This window comes from Emydura macquarii, unplaced genomic scaffold, assembly GCF_026122565.2.
Source record: "Emydura macquarii macquarii isolate MOO-44397 ecotype Brisbane River unplaced genomic scaffold, CSIRO-AGI_Emac_v2 contig_2699, whole genome shotgun sequence".
Lineage (NCBI taxonomy): Eukaryota > Metazoa > Chordata > Testudines > Chelidae > Emydura > Emydura macquarii.
In genome coordinates this window covers 4,406,132-4,430,156 of record NW_027132836.1, presented here as the reverse complement: position 1 = coordinate 4,430,156, position 24,025 = coordinate 4,406,132, and the positions used below count along the sequence as shown (strand labels likewise).

General features: G+C 49.0%; 3 protein-coding genes across 6 annotated transcripts in view; 2 read left to right on the top strand and 1 right to left on the bottom strand.

Moving 5' to 3' along the window:
• The window catches only part of SMYD4 (SET and MYND domain containing 4), a 41,477-nt gene that overhangs the window by 4,564 nt on the left and 12,888 nt on the right, over nucleotides 1-24,025 (bottom strand). The window contains exon 11 of one of the 2 annotated variants that reach the window (XR_010923238.1): nucleotides 19,586-23,582. Coding sequence is in view for 1 of the 2 variants with exons in the window: in XM_067565986.1 (XP_067422087.1) it covers nucleotides 23,429-23,582 (154 nt within the window). In the remaining variant the exon portion in view is untranslated. Of the gene's footprint in view, nucleotides 1-18,049; nucleotides 23,583-24,025 lie in introns of those variants that run through there. The other variant, XM_067565986.1, reaches the window with a different exon arrangement.
• Nucleotides 2,006-11,838, top strand: SERPINF2 (serpin family F member 2). Of its 3 annotated transcripts, none has more exons than XM_067565983.1 (10): nucleotides 2,006-2,072; nucleotides 3,261-3,376; nucleotides 4,187-4,258; nucleotides 5,111-5,182; nucleotides 6,100-6,562; nucleotides 6,917-7,060; nucleotides 7,301-7,504; nucleotides 8,318-8,460; nucleotides 9,076-9,280; nucleotides 10,369-11,838. In XM_067565983.1, the coding sequence occupies exons 1-10, from the start codon at nucleotides 2,006-2,008 to the stop codon at nucleotides 10,692-10,694; spliced, it is 1,812 nt and encodes a 603-aa protein (XP_067422084.1). In that variant the 3' UTR covers nucleotides 10,695-11,838. The 3 variants fall into 3 exon arrangements, with proteins under 3 accessions (XP_067422084.1, XP_067422082.1, XP_067422083.1); XM_067565981.1 differs by having other exon boundaries at nucleotides 2,030-2,095; nucleotides 3,313-3,376; XM_067565982.1 differs by lacking the exon at nucleotides 2,006-2,072 and adding an exon at nucleotides 2,655-2,754 and having other exon boundaries at nucleotides 3,313-3,376.
• SERPINF1 (serpin family F member 1) lies at nucleotides 14,873-22,675 on the top strand. Its single transcript, XM_067565987.1, has 8 exons — nucleotides 14,873-14,973; nucleotides 17,773-17,858; nucleotides 18,302-18,503; nucleotides 18,587-18,742; nucleotides 19,674-19,877; nucleotides 20,847-20,989; nucleotides 21,861-22,071; nucleotides 22,402-22,675. The coding sequence occupies exons 2-8, from the start codon at nucleotides 17,781-17,783 to the stop codon at nucleotides 22,659-22,661; spliced, it is 1,254 nt and encodes a 417-aa protein (XP_067422088.1). The 5' UTR covers nucleotides 14,873-14,973; nucleotides 17,773-17,780; the 3' UTR covers nucleotides 22,662-22,675.

Sequence of the window (24,025 nt, the reverse complement as noted above, 5' to 3'; positions counted from 1 at the left end):
CCAAAGGAGCTAATGTGATCATGGGATGCATAAGAGTAAGAGTAGAGAGGTTATTTTACTTCTGTATTTGGCACTGGGGTGACTGCCACTTGAATGTTGTGTCCAGTTTTGTTGCCCACAATTCAAGAAGGATGTTGATAAATTGGAGAAGGTTCAGAGAAGAGCCATGAGAATGATTAAAGGATTAGAAAACATGCCTGATAGTGATTGATTCAAAGAGCTCAACCAATCAGCCAATAGAAGGTTCAGAGGGTCACTTGATCACAGTCTATAAGTACCTACATGAGGAACAAATGTTCAGCAAGGGGCTCTTCAATCTAGCAACGAAAGGTCTAACAGGATCCAATGGCTGGAAGTTGAAGATAGACAAATTCAGGCTGGAAATAAGGTGTACACTTTTAACGAGACTAATTAAGTATTGGAAGAACTTACCAAGGGTCATGGTAGATCACTGATTATTTTTCAATACAGACTGGCTGGTTTTCTAACAGCTTTGCTCTAGGAATTATTTGGGGGCTGTTCTCTGGCCTGTGCTATACAGGGAGTCAGAGTGGATGGCCACAAGGGTTCCCGCTGGCCTTGGAATCTAGCCGTCTATGGGTAGAAATGGGCCCAGCGTGTTGTGTGTGTCTGAGGGGACAGGCATGCGGTGCAGCTGGATGGTGGAGGTGCAGTGTGGCTCTCTGTGTTTGGGGGAAACAAGTGTGCAGCATTAGCAGGGTGGGGGTGTGGAAGAGGGTTGCAAAGTGACTACTCTGCAGCCAATAGTTTCTCTGCTCTAAGCAGTGACTTGAAGAGAAGCAAGCCAGCTCGCCTCAGTGAGGCTCCCCTGCTCTCCTAGGCCTGATGGAAGGAGGCCAGGAGCACCCTGTGCTGTGCCAAGTCAGGGAGAAGGTTGGGCTGCTGCTTCAGGATGTTCTAGACCTCCTTTCCCCTCCCTGGCCTTTCAAAGCAGCTTCCCAACATAACACTGACCCCTCCCACTCGTTTGCTGCTGAAAAATCAGCCTCCTCTAAAGCAGCTTGTGGTTCTCAGGCCTGTCTTGTTTCTGCCTGTTCTCCCCTCCCCAACTTCTTCAGGCTTCTCCCTGTAGTCACTGTGGGAACCAGGCCCTACTCTAGGGGTGTATGTGTGGGGGAAGAGGGCTCAGGCCCTATGGTCCCATTAAAATTCTCCACTCCTCCCTCGCACTCTATGCCAACAGTGATATTAACGCGGGAGGCTTCATCACCCCAGGAGACAGGTGAGGCTCATTATTGCCAGTGTACAGAGGTGCAAGCTCAGGCCAAGCCTGCAGCGGGTCAGTGACAGAGCTATGCTAGAACCCAGGGGTCCTGACCGCAAGAATCATGCCTGACCCACAGGACCAGCCTGCCCCATGAAAGCGGGGGCTTTGCTGGTGTGTGTGTCCAGGATTCACAACACTGTCTCTAGTGGGGAAACCCAACTCTTCCTGGTGTGGCTCTGCTGCTGCTTTCATGCTGTGTGGGATGGCCCAGAGGGTGTCAGCTCAGCCCAACTGAGACCACTTCGCTTTCTGCTGGGACACACCGCAGCCGCGTTAAAGGGCTCCAGTCCCATGTTTGCTGCAGCAGGAGAGGCGGGGCCAGAAAGCCTAGAAAGCTGCTGTTCCTTGGACAGAAAAGTCTAAGAATAGTGGAGGGGGAGGGGAACCCAAAAGCCATTAAATCCCAAACCTGTGGCTCTCCCATTTAGGCCCGAGTAAGGGGTCTGCATGCCTACACAGGCACAAAGAGGCTCTGGAAAGGGGGAGAGAGTCAGTTAGACAAAAGACTGCACTTGTTACTTCTGCTCTTGGCATTTCACGAATAACATATGCTGGCAAAATCAGGGTCACTGCTGTCCTGGGGGGGTGCAGCAACTTAGAACCCCACAGAAAAACATCAATTCGCTTCATCCCAGAACAAATGTTTAACCGGATGTACAAGGTCAATATTTGCTGCAAGGGAAAAATCTTCAAATAAGGGGGGTGGTGCTGAAGGTCATGCCTGTCGCTGCCTGGCAGGCGTGGGCTGGACAAGGGGCTGTGTCCGCCCCATGCAGAGCCAGCGGCAGAAATGCTTAGCAGACGGAGGTAAGGGGCAGAGGAAGTCAGGGGGGTGGGGGGTTGCTCCAATGGGGGGTGCTGTGTATGAGTGTGAGCCTGCCCCAATGGGGGGTAGGGGACAGAGAATTCAACAATGAGCTGAAGGCCAGGGGGCTTCAGGAATTGGAGTGGAGTTTGGGGTTGCATGTGGAGCCAGCTGTAGGATTGGGGGGGGAGGGTGTTTGCCCTCAAGCTCTTCATCTGTGATTGGCAGATGTGGGGAGAAGAGCTGCAGTCCAGTTGTTCAAGGTTTAGCTGGTGACTGCCTGGCAAACTGAATCTGCCCCCTCAGGAATTCAGCTGTTTTGGGGGTGGCGCTGGGTGTTTACACAATCAAGAAGTAGGAAAACTACCCCCACTAGACCAGGGTGAGTGCCTAGGCGTGGGTCCAGGTACCAGCGAGGTGCAGGACAGGGTGAGTGGGCAGGGCCAGACCTGGAGCACTGGCAGGGAGCACGGCCCCTCAAAAGACAGGCACAAGAGTGCTTTCCTGTAATGGGACTATGTGAGTGGTGGGAAGGGGAGGGCTCTGTGCTACAGGCCAGCTCTTGAGGGGGCAGTACTAGTGATCAGCTCTGACATTGCACTTCCCAGCCACAAAGCCCTTTCCAGGCAGCAACTGCCGAATCCTTGCAGCTCCCTATGAGGTAGGTCAATATCGCTGTCCCCCCTGGAGGCACAGAGCGGGGAAGGCCACAGACTGACACAACAGCAGTGCTGGGATGTCCCCTACTACCGGCTCTGTGTGCACGGGAGGGAAAACGGAGCAGCTGGTCCTCTCCTGGGCTGTGTGGACCAGATTTTGTTTGGGGATCATTAGGAAACTGCCATTTGTTCTCCAGCCAAGTGAGGATGTGAGGGGTCAGAAATGCAGGGAATAAACCCCTGAGCACAGCAACAGCACAGCATCAATGCTGGGTCCTGGGCAGCTTTCTGGCTGGGCTGCCTTGCTGCTGGGCCCAGACCCCAGTGCTGCTTCGGGGACTGGACTCTTCATCATCATTCACCTTGCCTGCTGCGGTCTCCCTGCGTTGGTTTCCCAGCAATTTATGTTTGTCCCTCCTGGATCCGTCTTTCCTTTCCTCCAGGCTATTGCTTTGCTGCTCTTCTCATTGTAGTAATGGGCAGGCCTGGCTCAGGTTCCCTGGTGCAGATTGGACCCAGGGTGTAGCCTGTGAGCGTCACTACTGTCTCTTGTATTCCAGAAATATAGCGATGCTGCTCTGGGGTCTGCTGCTCTGCCTGTCCACGCTGCATGGCTGCCCAGCGGTAAGTCACTGGCACGAAGCAGTCCCTTCACCCTCCTGTCGGGCATCTCCTCTGCCAGCACACTCAGCACCCCAACCAGCAGGGGCAGTGCAGGGAACAGGGCAGGCAATGCCATGCTGGATCAGAATGGGGCCAAGCTACGAATTGCTGGCACCAGATGCTTCTGAAGAAATCCCAAACAGACTACAGTGGAATAACCTGCCCCCTGAGGACGTTACTTTGGCGCCCTGTCAGTCCTTGGCTCCTGCCTGACACATGAGGTCTTATAGACCTCATTCTCTTTCCTGTCTGATGTGACTGATGTGATGTGCTCATGATCCAGATAATACCTAATGGTTTTGGCATCCTTCTGGGAGCTTAGCTTCAATGCTATCTAGTGGCTGTGAGTTCCAGGGGCTCACCAGGCACTGTGATTTCAGAAAACCTTTTTATCCATTTTAAATTTGCGTGCTTTCTCTTGTAGTATTAGAGGGGTATAGGATTGCTCAATCCATCTTCTATCCCAGCCACTACTTTGTGTCCTTCTCTAAGCGAAACAGTCCTAATCTTTCCAGTCTCTCTGCTAAGCATTTCCATCCCCATCCCTGGACTCTTCTACTTCTGTTATATCCATTCTACAAAGGGGTCAGAACCAACTCTGCTTCAGCCAGCCAAGGGCACCCCAGGGACTGAGCCAATAGGGGACATGCTTGTCTCTGGCCCAGCCTGGTGGCATGTGGCAAGAAGTGAGCCGGAGGTGAGTGATTTCCTCATCCAAACCAGGAGGAAGCTATTCTGTATCCAACTCTGACTCAGTTCATTTCCTTCCAGTTTCTTTTGGCACATGCCCTTGGGGTGGACATTCCCCCCAGTGATGAAGCTGCCCATCAGGAGAGCCCTGAGGTAAGAGGTGACAGACTCCCCTGTCTTGAGGTTATTCCAGGGTATTGGTAAAGGAACCCATCTTGGTCTGGGCCTGCCAGTGCCACCTTCTGACACATGCCAAGAATATGGGGAAGTCCAACTCCATTGTGTGTAGCGTCTGCCATACACACTGCATCCCAAAGACGTGCAGGCAGCCCAGCTCTAACTGACTTTCAGTGGGACTTAGACACTTCACTGCCTTAGACTGCTTTGAAAACTCCAGCCTGAAGTGAATGGCCAGCATGTGGTATAAGTGACGGAAACTGATGTGTAAAGAGATGGGCTAGTGAATGAATTATTCATTCTTAAAACGCATAAAGGAAATTACCAGCTGTAGGCAAGGAAGAATAGAGGCTTGTATCTGAGGTTGTCTGTCTTGGCTCTTACACTGTGCCCACCTCTGTGACACCTGACTGCCACATAGATCTGTTCAAGTACACACAAGGAAACATCTGTATCTCTCTCTCTCTCCTGCTGTTCTGTAGGAAGGGTTTTTGTCATTTAGGTGGAGTTGAGGGCAGGCTAGGCCCAAGAAGTGACCAGCATTGTAGACATAGAGGCTGTGATGCCCACAGAGAATGCTGCAGAGACGAAGAGGCGCAGATCTGCAGTCCTAGATGTGTGGGGAGGAGGAGAGTTCTCTTGGCAAAAGAAGCTGAGATGAAACCACATGTTCACTTGGCCAGGGCAGATCAAGAGAGTGGGCAGGGAGGAGTCATTGACTGTGCTACAAGACCCTGGCTGAGCCCATTTTCTTTGGAATAAGGCACTTTCTATTTTCCAAGTTTGTGCTAATGTGAAATCTTGACTAACTGTTTTTATCCTTCACAGCCTGTAGTGGAAAATGCCCCCAGCATAGAGACCCTGGAGGGGGATCCCTCAGCACAACTGCTGACCAGTCAGGTAACAGAGGGGGGAGATGCTGGCCAGAGCTGGGGCTGATCTGCTTCAAGCAGAGCAGTACAGGTGCAAGTGGTGGTGCTGTCACTAGCTCAGCATGTCCTGTCCTGGGAGGTACTGTGCCAACTCACACGCCACCTCTGCACTAATACGCCATAGTCAGAGAATGCACATAAGGTTTGAGAAGGGACTGGACCCTTATCCTCCTCCCCTTTAGTGGGGTCATCATCTGCTTGCTGTTATTGTCAGGGGACTTGGTCCCTCTGCTCCAGTGCAGCCCTTATAGCAGCTGCTGAGATGCCAGGATGGTGCTGATCACTTCCCTCCTGGTAGCCCTCCCTCTTATCCGCCATCTGTAACGTTTCATCACAGAATGTGGAGCCTGTGTGAGCTAACTCGGCACTGCTGCCCCCCGACTAGCATGAATTCCAGGACCTGCTCGTCAGCCTCCTCCTCGCCTTGGCCAGGTGGCCATCTACAACACCAGGGAACGGATGCTGGCTGAGGAGCTGCTCTGCGACTGTGGGGCCTATTTCCGTTCCTCTGTCCGATTACACATCCAGGCAGAGTTCTTCTGGGCCGTGTCCGCTGACTCCTTACCCACTCTTGAGGAGCAGTGGGCGCTGTCTGGGGTTCTCTGCTCAGTTTCCCCTTCAGGTTCCCTTCGTTTAGTCCTTTGACCTTCACGTCTGTTCCTGTTTTTTCATTTGTTGTCCCCCATAATCAGTTGAGTCCCGGGCTCAGTAGCAACTCCCCTTAGGCTGGAGGAGGGGCTTTTAGTCATGGGCTGGTGTCCCAGAACCCAAACAGTAGCATGAACTGGGGCCATTTGTCCCCTGCTTGTGACAAGCCCCCTGCAGTCCCAGTAAAAGGGTGAGGAATGCTTTCTCTCAACGTAACTTCCTGCTGTTTTGTTACAGGACTCGGAAGGGGCTGGAGCCTTAGGAGGAGATCCACAGTTTATTCCCATCACCACTCTTCTGCCAGTAGCTGATCCAACCCTGCCAAATGCTAGGGTGGCTGATTCCACCTCGGACACCTGGGAGGACATCCATGGACTTACACTACCACTTACAACCACTACCACCACCACCACCACAAGCCCCACGGATGGCCTCACAAGCTCAGAGGGGCAGCTTGTCACTGGGACAGTAGGAGGTCAGAAGCAGATGTTGGAGGGGCAAGAAGTTGGTTCCTCTGAAGAGGAAGAAGAAAGTGAAGAGAGATGCTCCGACATGTCTCGGGAGCACACGCACAGGCTAGCAGAAGGTCTGATGAAATTCACTATTGATCTCCTGACAGAGGTCCAGCTGGAGACCAGAAGACCCAATGTGATCTTGTCTCCTCTCAGCATCACTCTGGCATTGTCGCAACTGGCACTAGGTAACTTACTAGGTTCAAACAGCATAAGCTTTCACACCCCAGGATATTCCCTCTAGGAGAAGCACCCGCAGGCAATGTCCAAAATGCAAATGCTAAGCAGGGCACCCTCCTCCAAATATTAATCCTGTGGCTTTATTTATTAAGGGGAATGACACTACCCCCACTTAAAGCTGGTCTCAGTTTCACTTGCTGAGACAGCATGGACCCAGTCAGGAGTTGCTGTGGTGTTGCCACTAATGCTTTACGCTCAGACCACTCTGCGGAGAGATGAGGTCTGTCCATTCAGAGAGAGGTGGTCAGAGGGCCTGCCGCATAGCTCCAGGATATTAACATGAATCTGATGTTGCTTTTAAGGAGCAGCAAACCAGACGGAGAAACGCCTGCTGGAGGCACTGCACTTGGAGTCGGTGCCCTGTATCCACCACATGCTGAGCAACATTCGCAGGCAGCTCACAGAGTCCATGCTCAGTGTGGCATCACGTGTCTATCTGCAGAAAGGTGAGAGCCAGGCATGGGGAATTCCTATTGGGGTGGTGCTGCTGGAATAAAACTCTCGGGGATAGACACACAGAGGTCTAAGCAGCTGTGCTGATATAACAGTGACACTTGTTAGTTTCCTGAAGTATGATCCCTGGGAATGCGCCTGCTGAGCACAACTGGCTACACACTGTACTGTCTGACAGGCTGAGCGAGTTTCATCAAGACCAGATGACCTCATGTAGAGTTCCTTTCTTATAGGGCTGGAGGTTAAAGAGAAATTCTTGGAGAACTCAGAGAGATTCTATGGGGCAAAGCCTGTGACCCTGTCTGGGAACAATGAGAATGACCTCATAGCCATAAACAAGTGGGTAAAGGAGGCAACTGATGGGCAGATATCCACCTTCCTGTCTCAGCTTCCTGAAAGCACTGTGATGCTCCTGCTCAATGCAGTCCACTACCAAGGTGAGCTTCAGTGCATTCTACAGTCCCTACTTTCCAGGCCTCTCCCTCTCGGGGAACAGCTGGGGTTCTGGATACTTCCTCCAGTGAAGTGGCTGCATATATCTCAGTGGAATCTCCTTTAATTTCTTCCCCATTTTGCTAGATCCCTCTTTTCTCCACCCTGCATGCATGCAGCTCCTCTTGCTTAGTCTCATCCTCCAATCTCATTACAGTGCAGACCCCTGACTTCCTCCCCTGTGCAAAACATGTTAACTGACCCAGGAGCCAGAACTAAGCATTGTGGAACCCACGGTGTCCCTGTTGCCTCGCTGGTCCTTGGGAGGCAGCACCTCATCTTGCTCTTCTGAGCCAGGGCGCACATACTTCACTAGGTGCCCAACAGACAGGGTGCTCTGAGGTGCTACTGCTGATTCCTGGCCAGGTTACAGCTCAACCCAACCGTAGCTTGGTCTTCCTCTGAGTACCTCTGTACTCTGCAAGGCCTGTACTCCTGCCAGACACTGGCCTCCTTCCTCAACCCCTGAATTACTGGTTGCTCCTACTGTAGTCTGTCTCCTCCATCACTGATTTCAGCTTGCACCTCAGTAAGGGCAGGTCAGCCTTCTCTGCCGCTGGAAGGGGATGCACCACACAGCCTTTCCTGAGGATAAAGACATCCTGCCATCACACTTCTTTCTACCATGGCACTTGTTTCTCCCTGCTCCAGTCCTTTCTCACCTGTTCGCTGATATGTTGCCAGGCAGTTTCCATTGTTTTCTTTGTTTTTCATTCAAGTTTGGGTTTGATGAATTATAAGTTTATGGTTTTGGACAGGATTTTGGAGGCATAAGTTTGACTCCAGCCAGACTGGGCAAGATATATTCCACCTTGATGATCAGTTCATGGTTCCAGTAGAGATGATGAAAGCTCAGAAATATTCCCTGAGCTGGTTTACTCTGGATCCCCTGGAGGTTCAGGTAAGTGTCTATCTGGGGTCCTACAGTACTGCTATGGGAATATCCCTTTGTTATTGCAGTGCCCCCACTGCATCCATTCTCTGAGAAGAGATGCATAACACCTGTACACAGATGCAGGATACATATGTTATTTTTAAACATCCTTTGCCTTTGTTCACTGCAAGGCTGTAAAATCTTTACCCTCAAATTCATGGGATGATAGACTAGATGGGACCTACTGGGCCTCTTGGATCTCTAAATCTGAGAGTACTGAAGGAACATGAAGATTGAATTCCCCTATGAGAAGTGGGAGGATCCCTTCAGAACAGGGCCGCTGCCATGTAAATTCAGTTCATTTTACACTGGGGGCCTTTGTGTTTCTCATATCTTTGGTCTCCACCTGCCTTGTGGATAAATACTGGGATCCAAGCATTGGTATGGCCTGTTCCCGAGAAACACTCTCCCCCTGGGATAAACAGCCACTCTGCTGCCACCATGCTGCCTTCCTCCCTCTGGCTAATTGTTTTATTGATAAATCAGCAGTGAGAATAAAAAGGAAGTATCACTTTCTGGGCTCTCACAGGCTTTGCTTGGCTGTTTCCTGTTCCATCCGTTCTTCTGATGTTTTCTTTCCAGGTAGCCAGGTTTCCCTTCAAGGGCAACATGAGTTTTGTGGCCATTGTCCCAAACCAGTTTAAGTGGAACGTGTCCCAGGTGCTGGCGAACCTCAGCCATGACAAGCTGCACAGCCGCTTCCCCAAGGAGAAGCCCACCATGGTAAAGATGCCCAAACTGCACGTAGATTACCAGCTGGAGCTCAACCACGCCCTCAGCCGCCTAGGTAAGACTTAGGAAGAGGTTTGCAGAGCACCTATGGATTGGGCTGATTCCTGTTCTCTGTGCACTGAAGCTCAGAACTGCTCTCCCTCTCTGGACTTGCTCCATGCAATTTCAAAGACCTTGTAACGCTTTTCTCTTCTCCCTGTTCCTGCCCTTTGCTTTTTTAGCACCATCCTTTTCTCTGCCCACCCCCACAAAATGTGGCACTGTTGGGGTGAGAGTCTTCCTCACTGTAGTTCCTGCAGTTGCCTCTCCTTATTTCCCCCCTAATTCAGCTCCCCATCTCACTTCCAAAATCAGCTGCAACCAACTTTCCCCTGCCTCGGACCTCAATTTATTTTCCCTTGATGTTTAACTCAGCAGTTGGGATGTACAAACTGCTAAGACAACTGTGCTTCTCTGTGACAATGTAGATCACAAAGCCCAGAACAAAGTGTGTGAGCACTAAGGACAAAACAGTCTCTCTGTCAAGAGGATCCATATGAAATGGACTTCCACATGAGATTAGGCAAAAACAGTCTGTTTAGGAAATGCAGCAGAAACTGCCTTTTTGAAAAAGCATTTCCAGCATAGCAAGAATGACATTCACCACATGGCTCTTGATCTATCTGAACACCTCCCCAAAAACATCTACAACCAACCAACCAACCCGAAGCAGCAAACACAATATACCCCAACCCGAGCTTTTCCTCCCGATGGGGAGAAGTGCCAGAGACTCTGTGAATTCCACTAGGAACCTCACTGTTTCTTCTGATTTTATGGGTAAGGTGCTCAGATAACATGGTGTGGGCAGCAGTATAAAACCCTAGGGTAGATTGTCAGTCCATGTGAAAGCTGTGTTTGTTTGGCACTTGCAGCTCACCCATTCAGGGACTGGTATGTGGCCAGAGTGCACTTTTCCTTCCTCTGTCTGCCCATTCCCTAGTCTGGCCAGTCCCTGGTGTTGTATATGACATACAGAGATACAGTCTGGTCAGGCTGTTGCTTCCTTTGCAAGGATCAAATGAATGTCTGAGCCCATGGCATGCCATGGCACTGAATTAGTGAGTAGATGAGCTTCTGTTTGACCCTAATTTGATTTCTCTTTAGGCCTTGGGGAGTTGTTTTCAGCCCCAGACCTGCAGAAGATCACAGATGGGCCTCTCTTTGTATCCAGCATCCAGCACCAGTCCACCCTGGAGCTCGCAGAAGATGGTGTGGAGGCATCAGCTGCCACCAGTGTCATGATGTCTCGCTCACTCTCTACCTTCAACCTCAACCAACCCTTTCTCTTCATCATCTTTGAGGAGATAACAGGCATCCCACTCTTTGTCGGAAGCATCCAGAACCCCAATCCCAACGCTCCCCAACAGAGAAAAGAGCCCCAGGACTCGCCTAACCTGAAAAACCTCAACAAAGATGGTATCCCCAAATAAAGAAGGAGCAGTGCCTAGGCACCCAGGGACTGCTGCCTGTGGGACCTCTGTACCAGCTCTGGGAGGCAGCTCCTAGTTGTCCTCTTTTAGAGACCACTCTACACTTGCCCTTAAATACCCTTTCCAGCCATAACAAGCTTCTTCCAGCTGGGTTCCCTCTATGGAGTCTTCTGTATTAGCCATGAGATGCTTGTTCTGCTTGGATTCCCTTTCCAGAGCCCCCAGCACTGGAAGGAAGCTTCCTCCTGGCTGGGCTGACTAGATACTCATTAGCATTAGCCTCAGGGGACCACTCAGCATCTGCCCTGGGAGGCCTCTTCTGGTTAGGCTCCTAAATATCCCTTGGTGTTGACCCTAGGGTCTCTCCCTCTCTTCCATTAGAGGCTCTTCTGCCCTATCCCATTTGGTCTCCTCTGGCAGGGCTTTCTGTAGAGGGTCCTCAGCACCACTCTTGAGTAGCAGTGCTGGGTACCTGCATGGTCTAGAATACTTGCTAATTTCTGACAATGGCTCTAGACAGACAACGGCAAGAGGTGTAAAAGCTGCCCTTCCCTCTGAGCCCCTTGGTCCATGTTTCCCAGTTCGGACATTCAACAAACATCAGGACTTGCTTGTCAATAGATAGACAAATGGCAGCTAACTCAAAGTGATTAGCAGCCAGTTGTATTCCCTGAGTTGTGAGTCTCAGCCACATTTTCTGATAAAGGTTCTGCCTAGAACATTCCTGTCTCTGCCCTCCTGGATACTGGGATTTGGTGGGTATGTATGCAAGGGAGGGGTTCATTTCCATCCCTATTACTAGCCCTTCACCTGGGATTTTTGAGGCATCTTTTGTAAAATGTTTTTTAGTAATTTTTATGTTGGCAGAATAATAAAAGAGTGAAACAGATGTATGGCTGAGTTGTCACCTTGAGAGAGAGCCTGCAGAGATTGGAAAGGGGCAGAGCAGGGCAGCAAACAAGCTGAGTAACTGCAAAGACTGGGGGAAAAAAGAGTTATTGGGGCTTGACTGAAGGATGGAACATCCTAAAGGGTCTCATGAGAAGTGAGCAACCCCTACTCCTTATTCACAACAGCAGAACGAGGAGCCACACGATGAGATTAACGGCTAGTAAATATGGAACCACTAAAAGGACATTGCCTAGTCACCTTTGGAAATATTAACTGAAGCATCAGAGAATTGATGCAAAGAGAGGGGAGATCCACTTTGATGCCACAGGGTATGAGCTGAAGGCTGTAGAGGTCAGGAAGAAATTTTCCCCATTAGCAGCACAGTACAACTGGCTGGGTGTGTTTGAGCCCTTTGCCTTCCTCTGAGGCAGGAATTGGTATTGGAGATTGCCGGGAGGCAGTACTGGATTCAATGGATCAGTAGTGAAATCTGATCTGGCACAGGCCCGTGTAGTTTGTTTTCCTATGTAGGGTGAGCCTGAGCCTGTAGAACACTGCTACAGAAGTTTTTACCATCTTCCAGGAAATGATTGTGTCTCCTTGGTGTCAGAGTCACTACCTTCTGTCAGTGCAGGGATGGTGTTTACCTCAAGTTTCACTTCTGAGCTAGGGACAGATTATTAGATCCCTGCTCTAAAATAACTCTGCATGTCTAACCCAAGCAGCAGACAAAGATTGATATTCTCGGAAAAGCAATTTAAGATGTGATACATCAGCCTTACTAATGTCAGTGTTTCTATAGCAATTAACAATGAATGTCTACATGCTGACAAAGGAAATTTAGAACCATGAATTGCTGTCCAAGTAGATTCTGCTTTTCATTGCTTCTAGGAAGCCCTTCTAGGGTATGTCTACACTGCATCGAGAGTGAGCCTCCTGCCCTGGGCCCACAGACCCGTGTTAGTGGGGCTCATGGCAGTGTGTAGCTGTGTAGACGTGATGACTTTGAAGCCCACCACTCCACCAAAGCCTGAGCTGCAATCTCTCCACAGCTACTTTTAGCACAGGACCATGAACCCAGCTAACACACGTCTCTGCACCTGGGCTGGGAGGTTTAGTGGTTTTGTCTGGTAGTAGCTAAAGCACCTGTGTCACCTTCCCAACATCTCCCCCTTCGTGGAGTAGATTTGCCCCAGCCAGCGCACAAGCTATCTGCTGGAATCTCCCTCACTGACTGGCCTGCACTTTCTGTGGGGACTGGAGGGAGGGAGGATCGACTCACTGGCCACAAACTTCAGGAACACAAACTTTTTCAAAGCAAGCAACTGGCTCAAATCTGCCATTACCAATAGATACCACACATGGTTTGTAGACTCAGGGAACAGCAGCTAAGAATAATTCCCAGCCCTGTGACCCATGCAATGACATTTACTGATGAAGAAGTGGGTATAATTACTGTACTGTGTAATTAACAAGTAAACCAGCAGGCATCCATCTCTATTACCAGGGCCCTCAGGGAACACTTCAGCTTGCATTGCTCTCATAATTATTGCCTTAATTTAGAGATGCTGATCCATGCCTTAGTTAGGTCCTGCCTCAGCTACTGCAACCTCCTCCTCTTTAACTCTCATCTTGCTGTACTCCATTCTATCCAAAATCCTGGAGCTAAAGTCCCTGCTAGATTGAAGAGCCCTCTATTATCAAATTTCTGTTCCCCCCTGTTCAGATACAAGGTGTCTACCCTGAAAAACAAGTGCTCCTAGGGTGAAGCCATCACTAAATTAATATTTCTTGATAACTTTCATATTTGAAATGTTATTGAATTTCTTCACTATACCAAATCCATGTGAATATCAAACATACAACAACATGCCCACAACATAAAGCCTAATGCTGCTCAGAAAGCATGTGCCCTATTTTAAATAAAATAAGCAATTCAAACCCAAATAAAATGTCCCAGTGGGTTTGCACTGGTTTAACGAAGTTTGTTTAAACTCACAACTTTAGTTAAACCGATGCAACTCTCCATGTAGACAAGGACTAACTGACTTACGCTAAACCAAAATAAGTGTGTTCACACAGCCTTTGTTTGGTTTAAAATCACACCTTTAGTTAAACTGGTGCAACTGCCTTGTGTAGACAAGGCCTTAGTAAGAATCAGCCTGAGGCCTTCCACGAAGGGCATTTTAGTAATAAACACATAAATTAAAAAGAAGGGAGAAAAACATGGGCAACATCAACTGTTAATCTCCAAAAACCAGCGTCACTCAGCCTTGGGTGAACACAGAAGAGGTAACAGGGACAAGCTTATTGCCACAGATCTCTGCTCACAAATACAAGTCCAAAAGCAGTTTCCACATAAGGCCATAACTGTCCCTCTTATTACGGCTAAGGGAAAGGGTCTTTTCATGAATCATAGTCAGTGAAGAAGCACTGTGCCACAAGACCAGATAGGGTGTTGATTTGCTTTTCCAGCTCACACGTTTGCTGCTCCTGTGGTTCTCCAAAGTCATCCCTTCTTCCCATTAGCTGAGGGCCTGTAGGAGACAAGTGCCTGTATGAATAAGTCAATTTATGCTTCTCCTTGCCTGGAAAGTAAGGCCTGCAACCCACCAGGAAGCAATTCCAAATCATGAGGTTTGGTTCAGCTGCCTCCAATACACTTTCAGCATGTCCCTCTAGACAAACAGCTTGCATCAATGTTCAGAGGGCCAGACAGTCCCATCCCATGTCTCAGTCACTGAGCCTATTAGGTCATTCTTGTTAATACTGTCCATGCACCTTGGCTAAAGCCACTCCTGGGTTCTTTCCCCTTAGCTGCTTTCAACCAGAATTTGGCTCCTACTGCTGGGTCAAGGTTCTTGCTAAATTAAACGTTAAAGTTGCTGCTATATTAATGATGCTACCGCAGCTTCCACACAGAGATCGACAAGCATTTTATAACCAGGCTCACAACCCCCTGAGGTAGGGAAGGAATAGTCCCATTTTATAGATGGGGAAACCAGGACACTTAGAGGGGAGCTGACTTGCCCAAAATCACACAGCAGCTTGTGGCAGAGCAGAGAATAGAAGCCAGATAACGTGGTTCTGTCTTGTGCTTTAACCACTGACTGTCCTTCTCAAATAATGGGCATTTGCTTTGAAACCTGCTTAAAGTGCAGGGTTAAAACCAGCACAATGCAGTGACAATCACAGAATCAAAAAATGAGAGCAGATCACTTTAAGAGAGCCCTTGGAGGCTGTAACCTGAAGCCTGCTGAAGGCTGGGCTCAGGGGTAGTCTGCTGGCAGGCAGCAAAGAAAGCAGATGTGGCTGTTATAAACTCCATGCTGTCCAGACTCTCATCAAGAGTGGTAACATAGGACAGCACGGCTGAGAGGAGTCCAAGGTAAGGAGCAACTCACACTGCTTCCAGCCCCTCTGGCCCACAGCTAGTGGCAATGGGAGTATCCAGAATGATGGGAAGGGCACAGGTATGAGCTGGGGGGCCTCTCTTACGGAGCCTGGGAGATAGGAGTGAAGGTCCTTGCTATGGTATGGACTGGGGAGTGAAGAATTCATGGGGAACAGTAGTAGGCCAGAAGTGGGGCTAGATGGTGTCATGGAGCTCCTCCTGGAGGGATTGGGGGACAAACATGTGCATGGGACCAAGAGTTCCTCCTAGAGGTTCAAGCATGGATGGGTAGGGGGTTGCAATTCTGCATCAGTTAGCACTTGTGTTACAGCTAGATCTTTTTCTTTGCAATAGAAACTGAGTCTAGCAGGACAATTGAGAGGTGAGGTGCTCTGAGACACCCCCCAACAGAGAGAATCAGACCTCAGGAGTGGGGTAGCTGCAAGATACTCCAGACTCAAATATGCTTAAGGGAGATTAGAGACTCTCATGACTCCGTGGACTGGGAGAATGGTGTTCTATTTCACAGCTGCAGATTCAGGATGGGGCAATTCATGGTCTGAAAGTATCTTCTCAGCTTGTTTCCTAGTCTGCTCTTTCTGAGTCTAACATCACAGACTGCATGCTCTTGATCTTTTCCATTTTTTAAAACATAGCTATAGATTTTACAGTCATGCTAGAAACCACCCCAGCTCTGCTCCAAAAAGGACTTTTTCCTCTCTGCAGTTTTGGCTGGGTGCTTCATAATCACACAGATAGAATCCAGATGTTCAGGCCCATTCAAGCTCAGCAGAGCTTTGTCATTGTAAAATGGAAATCACTTTTTGGCAAAGTCTGAGAAATATGAGGCTGGTGACAATCTTGGCACAGATGATAAAATCTGTAAATGCAGTCTCCATTCTCATGCTCCCAGGAACACAGAGCGGTTGGGAGCTGAGGATATGTAGAGCCTTTTTTCAGAGAAAAGACCACACTTCATGGAAAACTCACATCTCAGGACTAGCCCAGGCCAAACCTCTCACACTCACACTGAGTGGGAAAGCCAGATGAAGACACTGCTTGCAGCAGGCCTCCTCAGACAACATCCAGCCAGAATCTCTCTGCTACGTTCCATGTGAGGCAGGCCACCTCAGAAATCCTCACAATAAAGCTCACTTACCTGAGACATTTTCTCTGGGGTTCTCTCTGCTGTCTCTGTTCTGGCACGTCCTTATCCATTCATTTTAAAATCTCTCAGAAACGAAAAGTCCCTGCATCACATCCACCTTCACACCACCTAACATTGCTTTGGTCCAGTACAGCAGCTCCACTCAGTGATATTTTCTTCACTGGAAAGAAATCCAGAATACCACACTCCTGGGTGGATGATGTCTGAGTGAACGTACATAGATGTTGGGAGAAAAATCTATGGGTCTTGTGAAATTGGACTGCATAGCCAGTTTGATGTCTGCTCTAAACTAAGACAATGCTACAGAGGAATCTCTTTTGGCAGGGGTGTTGTTGGGGCACACAGTGTCTCCTAATGCAGAACTGCTACCATGGAGAGGGGCTGGGGGAACTGTTTCTTTTGTAAGGGAATCCGCTGCCTGAACAGGCTGGTCCCTGAATTGTGGTTGCTGTGGACACGTGGCTTTAAGAGTTTGTAGTTCTACCAACAGCCATGTTTGCTTTAGAGCTGCATTTAATCTGAAACACATGTGCAGGCTCCTACTCCTCTGGCTGCACTGAATCATAGGGTTTAGTTAAACACAAGCGCCTTTCCTTTAATTTCTGGAATTTATATAAACACTGCTTCCACCCAGCCCCTGTGGTGTCTGACCTCAGGGGCAAGGCATCTCTGCAACAGTTCTAATTTACCTAGGATGAAAGTTTGGGTAACATACTACCCTTTGGACCAGACCCTTCACCATACAGAAACCTCTCATGCAGCCAGTCACTGGAGAGATTAAAACTGGATTTCTGAAAAAGAACAGTATTGACTCTAGGGATAATGGTGTTTTTTCTGATCAGGAAGCCTGAGCGAGCCCAGTCCTGTTCTTTACCTCCTCTCTGCTTTATCCTCTGTCATGCTATGCATTCAGAGTGAAGAAGAGTTAGTGGGACTCTCTGTGGAGCTCACCAATGTTGCTATTTAATCAGCTACTGAGCTAGAGTGGGTAATAAGGTGCTCATGCAGATAGTAATCCTCTAAACATATGGTTACTCAGGGAGCAAGACTGGGGCTAGGAACTAAATTGTGTATGTGTGTGTGGGGAGGAAGAGCGTTCAGGACACCAGCAGTAGCTAGTTAACTAGCTTTTATTTCATCCAGTATTAGTTGCACTTGCTGCTTTTTTAAAAAAAAAATTGACATTTTGAATGTATGTGATATAAAACTTAGTAAGAAGAGTCTCTTGTGTATCAATCTGATCTAGTACCTTTCAGGGCCTTGGAGTTTGGTGTCTTACCTAAGAGCCAGTGTGATTTACATCACACAACTATAGTATTTGCTTTTGGGCACAAGCACACCCTTGCCCACGTGTCTAACGTGCCTGCCACAATCTGGAAGCGCTCAAAGCAGTTGAAACTGAATTGGCTGAAGAAGCCAAAGGCTGAGGATTTGCAACTGATGAATTGTATATACCAGGCCCAGCTGCAGACAGAGATTTAAAGTTTTTTATTGAGAAAATATTTCAATTAAAAAAAAAAACAGTTCCTGTTTGGGTGAGGTGTAGCACACAGAGCAGTGACGGAGCAAATAAGGAGTCAGACTGGCTAGGGCAAACATAGCTCTACTGTGTTCGTCCCTTCTAGGTTCCATCATGCAGCCTCTGATCCTTCTCCTGTGGCTAGGGCTCCTAGCCGCCCCTAGCAGATCTCAGGACTCGGCTACTGAGCAGGTATGTGTGATACAAAACATCATGAGGAGAGTGAGAAACTTGGTGCATAAAAATTCCAAAATTAAAATTCTTACTGGGCATATTAAGCACCATCCTCCGAGCTGTCGGACACCCTAGGACAATAACTGGCGCTGAAATGGGAAAGGTAAGGCCTGCTCTGCCTAGGTAAAAGCATGATGGAATTTCTAGTAGGTACAGCTGGGAGGGCTGGGAGTCAGGGCTACTGGATTCTTTTGCCAGCTCTGCCTATGACATACTCCATCACCCTCAAGGGAGATCAGCCCGGCTCAGTTTTCCCAAGTGTAAGGTAAGGCCAGTACTTCCCCAGCTCACTGAAGAACATCGGTAAAGCACTTTGAAGGTGAACAGTCCTCTGGGTATCAGTACTGCTCCTGCCCCCTGATAAGCAGCAATTCTAAGCACGTGTTTCTTGTGCCTGCAAGGACTCCGCTCTCCCTGAAGGAGGGAACACAGAGGCAGCTGAGGAGGAAGATCCCTTCTACAAAAGCCCTGTAAACAAACTGGCAGCTGCAGTCTCCAACTTTGGCTATGATCTGTATCGGCAGCAGTCGAGCAAGACTCCCACAGCCAATGTGTTATTGTCTACCTTCAGTGTAGCTACTGCACTTTCTGGCCTTTTATTAGGTGAGTTCCTGCTCCTCCTTCTCCTCACACATACTGTTGCGTGGCTGGAGGGGACCTCACACTCCTTTACATATGGTTGGCAGGTGCTGGACAGCGAACAGAAGACCTGATTTCTCGTGCTCTCTTCTATGATCTGCTTAACAAGGCTGAGGTCCACAATACCTACAAGGAGCTTCTGGCAAGCGTCACTGCACCTGAAAAGGGCCTAAGAAGTGTCTCCCGCATTGTTATGGAGAGAAGTAAAAACCTTTCTTCTCCTGCCTCAGTAAATCTTGTCTCGGTCCCTGAGCAGCAGTCAGTAGAGCAGAGTGGATGGGTAACAATAACAGGCCCCGATGGCTTCAGTTACAGGACACAGCTGTGTATGGAGCTGGAGCAGCTGCCGTACTGAACTGCACTATGCAGTAACAATGTTGGGGGTCCCCATATAAAGTCTGGAAAACGTTTATTCAAATCAGAGAATCCCCAATAGGGCAGTTGGCAAGAAAGCAGCTGGCACAGAAGGGACCCAAGATCTTTCTTTGATAATGTCCTCTCCTCTCTAAACCTCACACCAGCTGCTCCTACTTCCCAGGAGCCATGTGATGTATTTTCAATTCCAGATAGTTTGATTAGATCCTTTGATTTATAATAGTGACCAATCCCATTGTGGAAGACAGATCACATAGGATGATATGAACTCCTCAGAGCCAGTTAAAATGCCATGTTTCAGTCTGATCTAGACCATCTGGATAAGAATGCTAAAATCTCCCATTTCCCCCAGTCAGCCTGGTGGCTTGAGGAAGATCCAGGCTTCTCAATAAGCTGTAATCACATAAACAAGTGTAGAGACAGGGCTAGAGCCAGACACCAATGTGCTTTCTGTTCCTATCTTCCAACTTTACCCATTAGCTGAAGGTTTTGCCAGACTACAGCATAGGATATGGCTGTGAGACAGATACATCAGTTCCCCACACAGCTTTAGACATATTCTCTAGGTGTTTGCACATTCCCATTATCGTGATTCACAAGCATTTAGATAGACAAATGGACTAGGGCTTACATATCTGTAAGCATTTCAGGGAAGGGCATGGGTTACTCACTGCTAGGCCTTCAGCTTTACCACACCGCCTTGGGATTTCTCTTCTGGTAGAGGGAGTAGCCTGCAGTAATGGTCTTTCTGCCCCTCAGAACTGAGAATGAAAATGGGGTTTGTGAGCCAGCTGGAGAAATCCTATGGAGCACGGCCCAGGCTGCTGACTGGCAATGCCCAATCAGACCTTCAAGAGATCAACAACTGGGTGCAACAGCAGACCAAGGGGAAGATTGTAAAATTCCTGAAAGAGATACCTAGAGGCATCAGCATCTTCCTCCTTGGGGCAGCTTATTTCAAAGGTAGGAGCTGACTGTCACTTAGAGGAGGTGTGTCTCTCTCTTAACTGCATGCCAGAAAACAGGGGAGGGAAGGTCTCATTCTGGGAAGGGCACCGTGAAGAGGTAGGCAAAAAAAGAGAGAGTGACGAGAGGAAACTTTTTTGAACACATGGACAGATTCTCTACTGAGAGTTCAATAAAGGAGCTGGGACAGATGCCCAATGAACATGGAAAGAACTTCCCCAGGGGAGGAGGCACTACTCACAGGAAGCTGAGTCTTCACCTGCTAGAAAAAAAGGGGTCAGGGAAGGAGGAAAGTAAAAGCCTGTAAGGATGAAAGACAGAATGTCCTGCCCAATGGAAGGAGACTCATCAAGAGTTCTGCAGCTGTGAGGACTGTGCCTGCCACAGCACCCCTTTACATGGACAGAAGGGAGATACTGGGGAGCTGATTTAGTGAATCCAGACATCAAACATTTATATTGCAAGAGTAGCTGCAAGGTTAATCAGGCTCAGGGCCATGTTGTGCTGGGTACTACCCAAACGGGTACAGCCACTATCCCTGACCTGGAAAGCTTACAGTTCAAGACAATGAGCAAAAACATGAAGGGTAGGTGGAGAGAAGCAGTACCATTTGTATTTATACATATAAAGTATAAAAGAGGCTTATAATTACATAAATAAAATATCAGCTCTCTGCAGCTGCTCCTCCACCCCACCAGCATATACTGGCTGACTTCATGTCCAATCTGGCCAAACCTCAGATGGAATGGAAGGGACTAAAGGAAGCAACAGTAACAATAAGAAAGTGGCAAGGTATAGCTGATCTCAGTAATTGGCTTTCTGGCACCTATCATCCTCCACTTACCAAGACTAATTCCCTAAAACGGCTATTTCATGTATGAACCATAATACCGTTCCATTGACTGCATCCCCAGGTTTTAGGTTTCCCATCATTCCTGAACACCCCTGTCTTATTTTTTAAAATAGGACAGTGGGGGACCAAGTTTGACCCCACAAAGACGACGCTGCAGGACTTCCACCTGGATGAAGACAGATCCGTGAAGGTGCCCATGATGTCGGACCCCAAAGCCATACTGCGGTATGGCTTCGACTCAGAACTCAACTGCAAGGTCAGGTGAAGGACTTAGCAAGAAAGAGAAGGTAGCCCCTGTGCAAAATCACCTAGCCTTAGACTAGGCAAAGATCCATCTTCACTCACTAGCTACCCTGCACTAGAGGGGGAGTTCTCCTCCTCCCACCAAACTCCTGTACCTCTTATGCTTTACATCAGGGCACAGAACTTGGGGTTCGCTCAGAGAACTTCCCAGTCCCAGTGATCCTATGACAAGCAGCCAGGGCTCTAGGGAGCACAAAGGTCACTCCAGTCTGTACAGCTATCCCCAGTTGGGCAGGAGGAAAGTGATAGGATCTGAGGGAAGGACAGAATCTGGCAGAAGCTTTTCTCTGACTCATTAACTTTCAAAGAGTGGCAAGTTATTCACTTTACCATGTGGTTCCTCTCTGGAGCTCCACCCTCCGGTAAGCATCCTCCTCCTCACGGCACAGGGAAAGTGCTACTTCTGGGAATTCATCAAGACTGTTCCTGAAATAGCTGGAGAGGTTGCTACTGAGCTAGGCAGGGCTGGCTGCAGTCAGACTCCCAGAACCGGGGGCCGTGCATAGCAGAGCATCAGTCTGAGGATAGACGCTCCAGCTGAGCATTCCCCCCAGCAACACTGCAATTCAGTACAGGTTCTGACAGGAAAGATGTTGCATTTTGCTTTCCCTTTCACAGTAGGAGGGACGGGTTTAGGGCAGAAGCCTGTGCTGCAGAAGGGTAAGGGGGACTTGTGGTATAGCAGGTAAGAAGGGTGGGAAGGAAGAACCTGGTAGGTGGAGTGGCTGGCTAGCTGGCCAGGTTTCAGAGACCACAGCTGGCACTGGGAGATTCTGCTGGTGTGTGTAGAGATAACTCCTTGTCTTTTATTACTATCCTTCCAGATTGCCCAGCTACCACTCACAGGGGGTGTCAGTGCCATGTTCTTCCTGCCCCAGAAGGTGATTCAGAACATGACCCTGATTGAGGAGAGCCTCACTTCGGAGTTCGTCCATGACATAGACAAGGAGCTGAAGACTGTCCCAGCTGTGCTAAGCATGCCCAGGCTGAAGCTGAGCTCTGAGGAGGCACTTAGCAGCACCCTGCAGGAGATGAGTATGTTCACAGCATGGCCCTCTGCAGGTGCTGGGGCTCAGACAGAGCAGCCAGAACTGCTCCTTCAGCTCCCTGAGAAGGAGCAGCCAGGCGTCAGCAGTGCCAGTTAGGATATATGGACTTCACTGACACCTGGAGCTTGTGCTCCCACCTCTCAAACAGGCTCTGCCTGGGGCCCACTCCTGCCATCCCCAATGAGTTCAGTCAATGGGCCCTATGACTCCTCCCCTGTGCAGCACTGGTAGTACTGCCCCAATCTGCAGCACTGTCTACTTACCCTCCCAGAAGGGCCCTTCTTCCAGCTAATGGAATCTTCCTCCTTTCCCACAGGGCTCCAGTCGCTCTTCACATCACCTGACTTCAGCAAGATTTCTCCCAAATCCACCAAGCTCTCTCATGTGCAGCACAAGGCAGTCCTGGAACTAAGTGAAGATGGGGCAAGATCCACACCAAACCCTGTAGCGAATGCTGCTCGCCTGACCTTCCCCCTTGACTACCATCTGGACAGACCTTTCCTATTTGTGCTGCGGGATGACATCACGGGAACCCTCCTCTTTATTGGCAAAGTCCTGGACCCCAGAAGCACTTAGCCCCCTGGACAGCAGCCTGCAATGTTAGAGTCCTGCAGAGAGGCTGGGTTAAGGGGGACAGATGCTGGGTCCCTGCTCTGCTGCACAGTCAAACCTGCAAATCTTACGCCTACATGATGCAATAAAAGAGCTTTTGCCTTTAATTTCTCGAAGTGCCATGTTCTCCCTAGAAACACAGACCCTGGTCCTGTTTGCATTGGGTCCCTCCATGGCAGTTTCCCAGAGTTCCTCCAGCATCACCTGTGTCCCCTCTGGTTAGCTCCACTGTTCTGGCCAGGTTCTACTGCATCTCCATCTTGTGGCTCATAAGGCTGCATTTCCCAGTCTGCTGCCTGCCTCATTCCAGACCTTTGTGTCTCATGTTTGCAGGAATAAGTGCTGAATGGCAGGCAAGCACTTCACAGTTTTTGAAAGCAAACAACAGTGTGGGCTGGGGGGTTGTGTTTACAGGGACAACATTCAACCCTCCAGGGAAGAATCACAGTTTCAGAAAAACTCATAAGACTCTCAAATGCTTGCCTCAAAAGTATGTTAAGAAATTCTGCAGCAGCATTCATCTCTCTGAGACAGCCCTTCAGTCAGTACCACATTGGTGTCCTCTCCCATTTCAGCAGCGATCACCTTCATTCCCTGGCCCTCACCAGGGGCATTTCAGAGCTCACCCAGCTTGCAGCCAGGCCTTGTTTGCCAGGGGTGCTGCATGGCCGCACTATCACATAGAGCTTAGCTCCCTGATGAGAGTTCAGCACTGCAGCTTCCTTTGTTAGTCACTCAACCCTGTGAAGGAGGCTTCTGGGCAGCTCCAGCAGACAGGCTCTCATCTCCTGCAGTTCCTGGACCTTGGCATTCTGAGGGCCACAGTGCACAGACAAAATCTTCTCAGCTCTTTGAATTGTGCACAGCGCTTCAGACACTGAAAACCTGAAGTAAAGGGCAGGAGGGTGAGAAAGATTTAAGGGACAGAAACTTCCTTCAGCACATGTGATAAAGCCATTCATTCAGCACCCTTCATCCTTTCCCTCATTTTTTTCCTAGGCCAGGACAGCTTAGGCACCTCTTCCTTCATTCACTGAGAGAGAATTTCCCTGACCACAGGGGTAGGACTCAGCCCTCACCTCCCATCACTACCAGGTAAATAACCTCTATTTTAGCTAGAAGAAAAGCTTCACCTTTGGATAAACAGCCATATCACCTTATTGCCACTCTTGCCAAGGTGGGGAGACAGTTAAACCAGAAATACTGATAAGAAAGGGGTCTACAAAAAGAGTAGTGGGATCTGCTGGCCAGTGGTTAGAAGAGAAAGTGCCTGGAGTGCTGTCACTTTAAAAGGAGGTGTCAGCAGCGCTGGGGCCTGAACACTCCAT

Bases quoted from the DNA above. Each gene is read 5' to 3' on its own strand.
- SERPINF2 (XM_067565983.1), top strand. From the start codon at position 2,006: ATGCCTGTCGCTGCCTGGCAGGCGTGGGCTGGACAAGGGGCTGTGTCC. The intron at 3,377-4,186 runs GTAAGTCACTGG...ATTTCCTTCCAG, and splicing joins CGCTGCATGGCTGCCCAGCG to TTTCTTTTGGCACATGCCCT. The intron at 7,061-7,300 runs GTGAGAGCCAGG...CCTTTCTTATAG, and splicing joins ACGTGTCTATCTGCAGAAAG to GGCTGGAGGTTAAAGAGAAA.
- SERPINF1 (XM_067565987.1), top strand. From the start codon at position 17,781: ATGCAGCCTCTGATCCTTCTCCTGTGGCTAGGGCTCCTAGCCGCCCCT. The intron at 18,743-19,673 runs GTAAAAACCTTT...TCTGCCCCTCAG, and splicing joins CCGCATTGTTATGGAGAGAA to AACTGAGAATGAAAATGGGG. The intron at 20,990-21,860 runs GTCAGGTGAAGG...CTATCCTTCCAG, and splicing joins ACTCAGAACTCAACTGCAAG to ATTGCCCAGCTACCACTCAC.